Raw genomic sequence first — 11,725 nt, forward strand, 5'->3', positions numbered from 1 at the left:
TCACGGGATACAAAAAAAATAATATATATTTTTTTTAAAAAATCTAAATGATGATTGGTCGTTCATAATGGGCCTTATATTTATTTTTAATATAATTTAACATATGTTAATGATTTATATTAGAAAGCCGTGTTGCTTTTATTTATTTAACTGGTGGAAACTACATGAAACGAACAACACTACAGTTCCCATAATCCATTGCTAAGACGTTCGATTGACTATTTAATCAAGTTTATCGTAGTTACGCAAAACTAAACCGGATATAGCATTTTATAAAACGAAAGAATGTTCCATTTTTGAAAGTAGATGCTACAGAACGCATATGCAGATAGTTTGATATTTTAAACTTATACATCAAAACAAAAAAGAAAATAGCCATATTGAACACAGGCTTTTACTTAAAACTTACTTCGTCGTTTAAAACTGACTTAGTTGTTTTACTTTGAAACCCATACCGGAATTTATTTTGTCCTATTGTGTCAGACTTGACACACGGATCTTCGCGCTAGCTTTGGTCTGACGGTTAGTAATATGAAAATGTTACTGAAAATTTCATGACAGAAGTTACATGACAGAAAGTATTTGGACGTATTGGTAATCTGTCAGACTACATTTTGGGACGACGTGATGCTACCGCCTGTTTGAGACCTGTACACACTGCATTAGCTAGTTGGCTCTGACAAGCTAACTAAAAACAAAGAACATAACAACAAATATCATCAAAACAACAAAAAAACTTTTCTCTCTTGTCATGGATGAGGATTTTCTGCTCGCTATTCGGCTGCAGGAGCAGTTTGATCATGAATACCAGGCTTCATTATCTTCATCAAGTGGTACTGTAGATGATCGTTTCGGGCAGAGCAGTAAGAAACGGAGAGTGGAGGTAGCTGGAGGTGGTAGCGATGTTGTTCCCTACTGGAAACCGAATCCCCAGCTTGAGAGGCCACTGTCCATTGTGGACGAGTCCTGGGAGATGCTTGACCCTAGCCCCGACGTCAGGGCTATGTTTCTGGAGTTCAATGACATGTTCTTCTGGGGTAAACTTAGCGGTGTGGAGGTGAAGTGGAGCTCGAGAATGACGTTGTAAGTCATGCATGTTTTTGTTATTGTTAACTCCCACAAACTTGTCTACACAATAACACCTTTGATTTTTGTGTAGGATTTGGTTTTGCATGTCTGTAATGTGTCCTGCTCCTCTTGTTTTTTTTCTCTTAGGTGTGCTGGAGTTTGTTCTTATGAGGGTCGAGGTGGACTGTGTTCAATCAGGCTGAGTGAGCCTCTGCTGAAGCTTAGACCCAGAAAAGACCTGGTAGAGGTGAGGTCGACCTGAACACCATTCACATCAGAAACACTGGGAAAGGGCTTGTTGTAAGGGCTGAAATTTATACAACTATCATTTGTACCTCCCTAACCCCAGCAGTGAATGTGTGACAGTGTGATAGATTAGAGCTTGTAATCCTTGTAAAAGAGGACAATTTTCATTTTCTTAATCAGTTTATTTTTCCCTGTTTGCCACAGACCCTTCTCCATGAAATGATTCACGCGCTCCTGTTTGTGACACAAAATAACCGGGACAGAGATGGCCACGGACCTGAGTTCTGCAAACACATGAACCGGATCAACAAAGCCAGTGGGACCAAGATTACTGTAAGTGTATGTTCTTGAGCATTGAACTGGTAGTCCCATAAGAGACATTTTCAAACTTATTCTGTTTTGTGGACCACGTATACATACAAACCTTCAAATTTACAGTTGTATTCAGAAGTTTACATATAGTCATCATGGGCTTGAATGTCATGGTGTTTGTTCTTGATTTGTTTGAACTGCTGTTCAGGGTGCAATGATTGAACAGCAAAGTAATCAAGAAACATTTGAATTCATTTTGGATTTTCTCTAATCCACACTGGATCAAAACTAACTGCATATAGGCCCAAATCTAAACATACAATCCCACTCATATTTGGTTAAATGTCCCTTAGCAATTTGCACCCTGAACAGATGTTTTTGTTAGCCATTAACAAGCTTCTGGTGTAATTCTGGCTGGATATTTGATCACTCCTGTTGGCATTTAAAACTCACTTCCTCTCATCTCAGGATGATAGTTTGGGTCTTTTTCCAGACCCTGCCAAAGCAGTGACACATCCAAAGTAGTTAAAATCTAAGGTGGAGAATTATCTAAGTGTCTTGGACTTTCGTATTGCTCTGAGTATTGGTCAGTCCAGCGAGTGCTGGCAAAGAAAAATTACCATTTGGAGCGAATCGTGATCACTAACAAGAAGTTAGTACATTTATTAAAAGTTAAAAGACATTGTAGAACCTCCACCAGCAATTATTAAACGATTTAAGTGAATGCATGTATATATTTGAGCCTGACACTGTGTGGATTAGAGGAAATCCAAAATAAATTCAAACTTTGACATCCACTTCTTGTTTTTGAATGCTGTACCATTATTCCATCCTGGAGAGACAACAGAAATCAGTAAAAGCTCAAAATTACATGGCATTCATGTCTTTGATAGAGGTATGTAAACTTCAGACCACAACTGTACACCATTTTCATGCTGGATTTTTTTTAGAAAACCTTCAATTGTTAATGCTTCTACAGCAATTTTTTGTAAACCCATTCATTGGGGTGGCTGTAACTCAGGAGGTAGAGCAGGTCACCTACTAATTGGAAGGTTGGTGGTTCGATCCCTGCCTCCTCCAGTCTGCATGTCAAGTATCCTTGGGCAAGACACTTACCCCAAGTTGCTCCCATCGGAGTATGAATCTCAGTATAGAGATGGTGCTTGTGAGAATGGGTGTGATTGGGTGAATGTGGCATGTTGTATAGAGCGCTTTGAGTACTCCGGGAGAGTAGAAAAGCTGTAAGAATCAGTCAATTTACCAGTCTATTGGGCTTGATTGGTCATGTTTGACATCCATGCCCGTTTTCATAAACTTATCTCTTCCCATCTTTCCTTTCTTTCATCAGATCTACCACAGCTTCCACGATGAGGTTGATGTGTACCGGCAGCACTGGTGGCGGTGTGATGGGCCCTGCCAGAAGCGTAAACCCTACTTTGGCTACGTGAAGAGAGCCATGAATAGAGCTCCTTCTTCTCTGGACCCTTGGTGGGAGGATCACCAGAGAACATGTGGTGGCACATACACCAAAATCAAGGAGCCTGAAGGATATGGCAAAAAAGGCCAAAAAACCAGCAAGACCTCAGAGAAGAAGGCCACAGGAAGTGGCAAGCCTTCAAGTACGACTACAGGTAACATGCCCGTACACTCCTGTGTATTAAGCTTTAAAATGTTGTACCAACAAACAAGAAAATCTTGTTCATATTTCAAACATTTTAAACCTCAATGAAAAATGTTCTTAATTTTCTGTGACAGCCTCAAAACAACAGTCATGTCATGCTTTGATGCCTGACTGCTTTTAACCGTGAATAGATTGTTTCCACTGAGTAACTTGAGCATGTAAAATCAATTTAAATCAAATGCGTCTTACGCGGAATTGCTGCCCTGAACCCCCGTAACCACCGGAGTGTTCCTTTTATTCACATTGTGCCTTATGAACCAGTGTGAGTATCTGCCGAATCTAGGCATATGTGACTCTATCTCTTTTCGTTCCCGCTGCTTATTAGCAACCAGGTGAAATGTCCCACCTCATCGGGCACCGGACAGACTGTGTTTTCGTCTATGAGTAGGCGTGAGTTAAGCGCGTGCAATGCCTTTCGGCTTCTCCGACAGGCAGGAGGAGATTGGTTTTTTCCTACACGTTTAGTACGGCTGTTGCCAAATTATTGTTCTTTGAATGTTCCATCACGCAGCTCTTTCTTGCTCTTTTTTCATTTTATTGTTTTATTTTTGATTTTACTGTTTCATTTTCAACCAGGGTGTGGTGAATCTTTTGGCTCAATATGCTTTGTATGATACATGAATAAGATTAACAATGAATAGACTGCGAATATGTACCTGGAATGTACGAGGGGTTCACAGCCCTATTAAGAGGAGAAAAATATTTACTTGTCTAAAAAAGGACGGTATAGATGTTGCTATGTTACAAGAGACACATCTTGATAACAATGAGCACTTAAAGTTACAACAAGGATCATATGGACAAGTATTTTTCTCATCCTTCACTACAAGAAGCAGGGGAGTGGCAGTGTTGATTAGGAAAAATGTACCTTTTATAGTAACTGACTGTGTTAAAGATCTGAAGGGCCGCTACGTGATAGTCAAGGGAATTTTGCAAGGTCAAAATGTTTTAATATTGAATGTTTATTTTCCACCTGCCCACCCAACTACCTTTCTTACCAAAATGTTTCTGGATTTAACCCCATTTCTTCCTAACTCTACCATTATTGTTGGTGGTGATTTTAATTTAATATTAAATCCGCTTATGGACAAATTTCCACATAGCATTGCATCCCCCCTCCTCAGGCCAAAATGCTTCAGGCTTTATGCGACGAGTTTGGGCTTGTCGATGCTTGGAGATGTACTCACCCCTCCGATAAGCAATACACATTTTTCTCGGCTCCGTATAAGTCCCAAACTAGAATTGATTACTTTTTTCTGCCAAAAACTGACCTGTGGTCAGTCGTATCATGCGACATAACCAGTATAATCATCTCAGATCACGCTAGAGTAATTATGGATCTTAATCTTAGAGCTGCGCCTCATAGGTCCCGTCACTGGAGGCTTAATTCCATTATTCTTAAGGATGAAGAATTTACCTCTACCTTTTCTACCGAATTTAAAGCATTCTTGAATATCAATACTCCGTCAGCTAGTAATGCCTCTGTTTTATGGGAAACATGCAAAGCTTATGCGAGAGGGCTAATTATTTCGTATTCTGCAACAAAGAAGCGACAACGGATGGAGAAACAAAAATCTTTAGAGAGTGAATTGATGGATAAAGAAAAAACATACATTGCCTCACCGTCACCACCATTGTGGCAAGAAATAACTGCGCTCAGATCAGCGCTGAATTGCCTTCTTACCAGAGATGCAGAGAAGAAAATTAAATACACTAGGCAGAGGTTTTACGAGCATGGAGATAAGGCAGGTAAATGTCTGGCGTACTATGTTAAGAAGCGTGCAGAATCTAATACCATCGCAGCGGTATCTGATGAAGGAGGCCACAAGGTATATGAAAACAAACTGATAAATAACTGTGTTAAGAAGTTTTACAAAACCCTGTACTCTTCCCAACAAGTTCCAGAGGGGGAGCAGCTAATGCACAATTTCTTTACCCAATTCGACTTACCAAATCTGTCAGAAGAACAGAAGACTGCCCTTAACAGCCCCATAACTAAGACCGAAGTGATCAAGGCTATTAAAACATTACAAAATGGAAAGTCACCAGGGCCTGACGGCTTCTGTTGTGAATTTTATAAACAGTTTCAAAATATTCTTGTAGAACCTCTTCTTGATATGTTCAACCACTCCTTCATTACAGGTGAATTCCCGCAGACACTGAAGGAGGCCAATATTTCCTTAATTCTAAAGAAAGGGAAGTGTCCTGATTTGTGCGGGTCCTACAGACCTATAGCCCTCTTAAATGTGGATAGGAAACTACTTTCTAAAATCTTGGCCTCTCGCCTAGAAAACTTCTTACCTGTACTGATAAGGGAGGACCAGACAGGCTTTATAAAGGGTCGAAATTCAGCCACCAATGTTAGACGCTTACTGAACGCTATTGTAGCTTTTAAGCAAAAATCTATTAACGGCCTGGTGCTTTCTCTCGATGCAGAGAAAGCATTCGACCGAATTGAGTGGTCTTATTTATTATATACACTGGGCAAATTCGGCTTAGGGGAGAATTTTATAAAATGGGTCAAAGTTATCTACAATGGTCCACAGGCAGCAGTCCTGACTAATGGACTTAGGTCTGATTACTTCAACACTCATAGGGGAGTGATGCAGGGCTGCCCCTTGTCGCCCCTTCTATTCGCTCTGGCCATAGAGCCACTTGCCGAGGCCATAAGGGTGACACCCACAATACGTAGTTTAGAGATTGGACAGCTGTGTCATAAAATAACCTTATACGCGGATGACGTTTTAATTCTTTTGACTAACCCTGAAACATCCGTACCTAGTCTCATTGAGGTGATTGACAGATTTAGCTGTTTCTCTGGCTATAAAATCAATCTGGCTAAATCAGAGGCCATGCCTCTTGGTACTCTTTCTACAATGCCAACTACTGTTCCTTCCTTTCCTTTTAAATGGTCTCCCAATGGATTTGTGTACTTGGGAATCTTTATTACCCCATCTTTCGATCAACTGTACAAAGCCAACTTCACACCCTTATTTGGCAAACTCAAACAAGACCTAGAGCGATGGGCGTCACTCCCTGTCTCCTGGCTAGGACGCATTGCCCTGATCAAAATGAATGTGCTGCCTAGGCTATTGTATCCTATCCAAATGATCCCCGTCTTGTTCTCTAAAAGGGTACTGAAGGACATAAACGGTTGGCTCACCTCTTTCATCTGGAATAAGCGTAGACCTAGGCTCAAGATGGCAGTATTACACCTGCCAAGCTCCATGGGCGGCTTGGACTTACCTAATATTAAAATGTATCAGCTTTCTGCCCATTTAAGATTTGTGAACGACTGGGTTAAGGGTAAAACTTCAATCTGGTCGGATATTGAGACGGCTCTGTCACAATGCAAACTAAGTGATTTATTATTTTGTAATGATTTTAAAGAAATTAAAGTCCTCTGCACAAATCCTGTAACAATCAACACCCTAAAAGCATGGCGACTTGTCCGCTGTCTTGAGGGAAGATCAAAAATAACATCAACCTTTACCCCAATAATAAATAACCCTGCTTTCCCTCCGGGTTCCTCGGACCCCGGCTTTCAACGATGGTCTGATAAGAATATTAAGTCTCTTGGTGATCTTTTCTCAGGTGATAAACGCATGTCATTTGAACAACTTACCAACAGTTACAAATTGCCAAAACAAGATTTCTTTTACTTTTTGCAAATAAGACATTATATCACTCACAGTACAACCCTTATTGAGCACCCTGAAATATCTGATGTTGAGAAAATTTTGTTTAAGCAACAGCTTAAAGTGTCTCTGAGTTCATTTTACCATGTACTTAATGGTTTGACTACCACTGATGCGCAGGGGGTCAGAGGTGTGTGGGAGAAGGAGCTGTCGACAACCATAGACGAAGAAAAGTGGGATACCATTTGGTCTCTTGCAAAAAGGATTTCAATTTGTACTCGGACAAGAGCAATACAATTTAAGATCTTACACAGATTACATATATCCCCTCACCGCAGACACCTCTTCAACCGCTCTCTTTCCCCTATGTGTCTCAAGTGTAAAATTGATGTGGGGACTTTAACTCACTGCTTTTGGTTTTGTCACAAACTTCAAAGATACTGGGTTGAAATTACAGGTGAAATGGGGAGAATCTTCCACGCTGATATAGAGATGGACCCTATATCCCTGATTCTAGGTTTTCCAAGTGGCCACCTAAAAGCAGCAGCCAACAAAAGACTGTATAACATTCTAACATTTGCAGCCAGGAAAAATATCCTCTTGCAATGGGTCAGTGATAAGACTCCCACTGTCTGTGGCTGGCGCAAAATAATTTTCGAACTGATTCCTCTGGAATACCTCACCAACGTTATACACCACAGTGTGGGTCAGTTCTACAGAGTGTGGCACCCTTTTTTGTACTATATCGGACCAGACCTTTCCGCCATCTTATTAAAAGGACTGTTGCGCACGTGATCACCACCCGGGCGCTGTAAGAATAACCTACCACCTCTTGTATTATGTTGTATCATGCCATATTTAAGAGCTGTTGTGTACGTTCTGTGTTTGTACTGTTTCGTTGTTTTGTGTCTGGTGTCGCAGACACTGCCTTGTTAAAGGAAAAAAAGGAAAAACTGCAATAAAAACAATGACGAAAAAAAAAAAAAATTTAAATCAAATGACCCCCTGCTACAGAACATGCAAGAAATATAAAGAATGGTATTTACTGAATTGGCCCCTCAGAGACTCTAGGCTGACTCACTGGACAGCTTTGGAAACATTAAGTGTGTAATTACTACACAATTAATAATAATAATAACAGTAATAATAGTAATAATAATAATAGTAATAACTTCTTTACACTTTCAGAAAGAGGAGTTTCACTGGTTAGACCCACTTAAGATCAAAGTGGACTGTATGTGGCCCACAATGTGAAATGAGTATGACACCCCTGATTTAGAGCATCTGAAGTGATCACTTTACACTGACTTTATTGTCAGAAACTCTGGTCTTGTATATAAAAAGATATAATATAAGAACTGAAATTAAAGAAAAAGCAAACCAGGTCCACTTGAAATAAGTTACTGGATTTAAATACATTGCATAGCTGACTCTAAATTGTATCATTTCCTTTCCCAGGTTCTGGATCACAGGATATAAGGAACATCATCCCATTTAGTGGGAAAGGCTTCATCCTTGGGGGGAAGTCTCAGGACTCAACGTCTTCCTTGCCATCTCCCAGGCCACCACTTCCTGTTGTGAAAACACCATTGTCCAACCCTGTCCCCTCCCCAAAGAAGTTCTTCACGCCATCGCCCCCAACTCAAAATCTCTCCTCTCCTGTTCACTCTAACAAGACCAATGGGATTTCCAACACTTTTACCTCAGTCAGACCATCCACTTCCATGGGGAAAAAGCCACCTGTAAAGAGGTCTGTCGGCAACACGAAGCACTTTGTCAACATAAACGGTTCACCAGTGAAAATGCCAAAATCCCAGAGCAGTAGTAGCAGCCAAGGAGGAGATAAGATCAAACAGAGTTCCATTGACGACCTTTTTAATAGCACAAGCCTCAGGAAGTCAGAGACCAAAAGAGACTCACTGACATCACCAAAGTCTTCCACAAATGCTGCTTCTGCCTCCTCTATATTTCAAAAACAACAAAATAATCATTTGACTTCCTCTCCCAGCACACCCAGTCCCAGCCCTAACATAACAAACCATTCCAAGGTCTCATCTGTAGTTACAACCGGATCCCAGGGTAGCACTTCAAGACCTGTACAGTCCAAGTATTTTACTAATTCTGACAGTGGCAGCACATCAGCGGCTGTGGGTAGGAATCAGACGCCGAGAAAGAGAGCGTGGGATGACCGCAGCAGCTCTGCCAGCATCTTTGACTTCTTCCAGAAGACCTTAGGCAGTGATTCAGCAACATCGAAGGAATCAATTAAGGCAAAATCACCAGCAGTGCTGCAGAGAACTACCAGTGCCACCACCACACCCTCCTCTTCTGCTTCTCTGCAGTCCTCAGCAGGACTGCACAGTGTTGCCTCCTCTTCTTCATCCTCCTCCTCCTTTGCAGTGATGGTCAGTTGTCCAGTGTGCCAAGCAAAGATCCAGGAGTCAAAGATCAACGAGCATCTTGATTCCTGCCTCTCTTGAATAAGGAGGTGATAACTTTTAGAAAGTCAGAATAAGTTTGATGTTGCACTAAAACTTCTTAACTTTGGATGTTCAATAAAAATTTATCCTTGTTTGTTCAGTAAGACATGGCATAGTGATTTTAACGATTTTGACTATTTAAAGAATGACATTCTCCTACTTTCTATCACACGTATTGCTTCTGCGATTTCACTGCATGTCTTTATGTCTGCTGTAACAAAATTCCTCACTGAACTGGACTACATTAAAAAACTATGACAGCAGTGTTTTGCGGAAGAACGTCAGTGTGATGTTACCAGTTATGGTTTGAATTCAGAAACCACTTTGTCTTAGCCTGCAAAACCTATTTTTGTCTCCTCTGGAAGTGGATATTATTGATTTGTGGTTCCTGCAGTGGGATGTACCCCCACCCCCCAAACCTCAGGTCTGCATCTGCTGCCCTTCAGACAACAGGAGACGCCGTCTGATCTTCTGATCTGATCTGTAGGAGTCAGGTTTCGCACTCGCTAGCTATTTATTTCTGCAGGTCATCACATTTGCACTGCACCCAGCCTGCGGGGTCAGGTGGTGCAAGGACATTTGAATTTACTCAGTAAAACACTTCACCAGTGATATCCTCAGTACAAGAAATACTTGGATGACTAAAACATTACAGATTTCTACCTGAATATATTTTTATTCATATGTTTGGGTTTTAATTGCCAAATAAAATATTTTTATTGGTCTGTTTGACTGAATATTTCAGTGTGGAGTGAACTCAATGCCAGTATTGAACTGTTGTCTTGTGTAATGATTAAATATCCAGAAGAGAGTGGTAAAAATACTGATTAGCAGTAAACAATACAGATGAGGTGTGATGTATTATTTGCTTGATGATCAAGTGATGAGAAGACCAGATTAGTCTCTATACTTAACCCTGTATTTGGACATTGACTATAAAATGCAGTCAATTTCTTTATGGTTTATGATTTTTCAGTGAAAACAAGAAAAGAAAAGCTTAATCATGTTACGGTAGCAGAAACATAAACCAAACCTTACAGGCTTCCCCACAGAAACCACTGAAGACCAATTTATGTGTCAACAAGTCAATATTTAATCAAGCATGTCTCTGAGCAAATCATAGATTTGACCTGATAGTGGTTTCCTCAGCCTACATCAGACAAATGTCCTTTTGACCATTATTATATTAAGATCTCCAGCGAAAATGTTTTAGTTTTGTTACTTAAATGCAGTTTAAGCATTACCTCAGATCACTTTAACCATCTGATCAAAAGTACTCTGGATAGTTTGCTTTTTTTTAAATAGCACAAACGCTTTAGTCATACTCAAGAGAGAGAAAGGGAGACAGACAAGTGGGTGTAGCAGAGCTGGTGGGTAAGCAGAAAGACGGAGAAGAGGATGAGGGCAGAGGTCAGGCAGCGTGAGGCCAGCTGCTGATCATGACTACGCCCTCCTGTTCCTGCAGGAAAGACTGGAGCAATGCCAGGGGCGTCAACAAAGCATGTCGGCAGCAGCATGTCAATTACCTCAGTCTGCTGCTGCAGCTTTAATTGCCATCTGGCTCCACAGGCATAGAGGAAATACTGTTGGGAAGAAGGCAAGGGTGGATTTTATATTTGATTCTCAAGAAACTACTATGCTTAAATATTTAAAATCTTGTACTTGAATGCACAACAGGTTCTACTGAAAAATACGGTAAACTCTATTCATTGGAGTGAAGTTTGTTATTGCCAAATTACAGCTGACACTAAAAATACCACTGAAGATACAACTCTATGCTTTTAGTTATGTAAAAATGATCAAGAAAATATACAGTAGTATAGAAAGGTAAGAAAGGCAATTTAAGCGACTTTGAATGTGGTATGGTTTGTTGGTGCCAGATGGTCTGGTCTGAGTAATTCAGAAACTGTTTATTTACTGGGATTTTCCCACACAACTATCTCAAGAGTTTATAGAGAATGGCTAGAAAAAGAGAAAATATCCAGTGGGTTGCAGTGGCAAAAATGCTTTGTTGATAACAGACATAAAAGGAACATGATTCAAGCTGATGTGAAGGCAAGATTATCTCAAATATCTTGTTTCAACCAAGATATGCAGAAAAGCATCTGTGAACATGCAAGACATCCAACTTTGAGTGGTGACAGTAACAAAAAACCACACTGGGTACCACTCATGTCAGCTAAGACATGAGTCTTAGGTGGCACAGGTTCACCAGTGTTGGGCAACAGAGGACAGGAAAAACATTGCCGGGTCTGACGAGACTTGGTTTCTGCTGTAACATTCAGATGGTAGGGTCAAAA

General features: G+C 40.6%; 1 protein-coding gene across 1 annotated transcript; it reads left to right on the forward strand.

The window, feature by feature from the left end:
• Positions 1-490: 490 nt before the first annotated feature.
• sprtn (SprT-like N-terminal domain) lies at positions 491-10,075 on the forward strand. The gene is made up of 5 exons (XM_063495263.1): positions 491-1,083; positions 1,216-1,315; positions 1,519-1,647; positions 2,975-3,257; positions 8,404-10,075. Exons 1-5 carry the CDS (start codon positions 752-754, stop codon positions 9,423-9,425), a joined length of 1,866 nt encoding a protein of 621 aa, XP_063351333.1. The 5' UTR covers positions 491-751; the 3' UTR covers positions 9,426-10,075.
• The last annotated feature ends 1,650 nt before the right edge of the window (positions 10,076-11,725 follow it).

This window comes from Pelmatolapia mariae, linkage group LG15 (assembly GCF_036321145.2).
Source record: "Pelmatolapia mariae isolate MD_Pm_ZW linkage group LG15, Pm_UMD_F_2, whole genome shotgun sequence".
Taxonomy (NCBI): domain Eukaryota; kingdom Metazoa; phylum Chordata; class Actinopteri; order Cichliformes; family Cichlidae; genus Pelmatolapia; species Pelmatolapia mariae.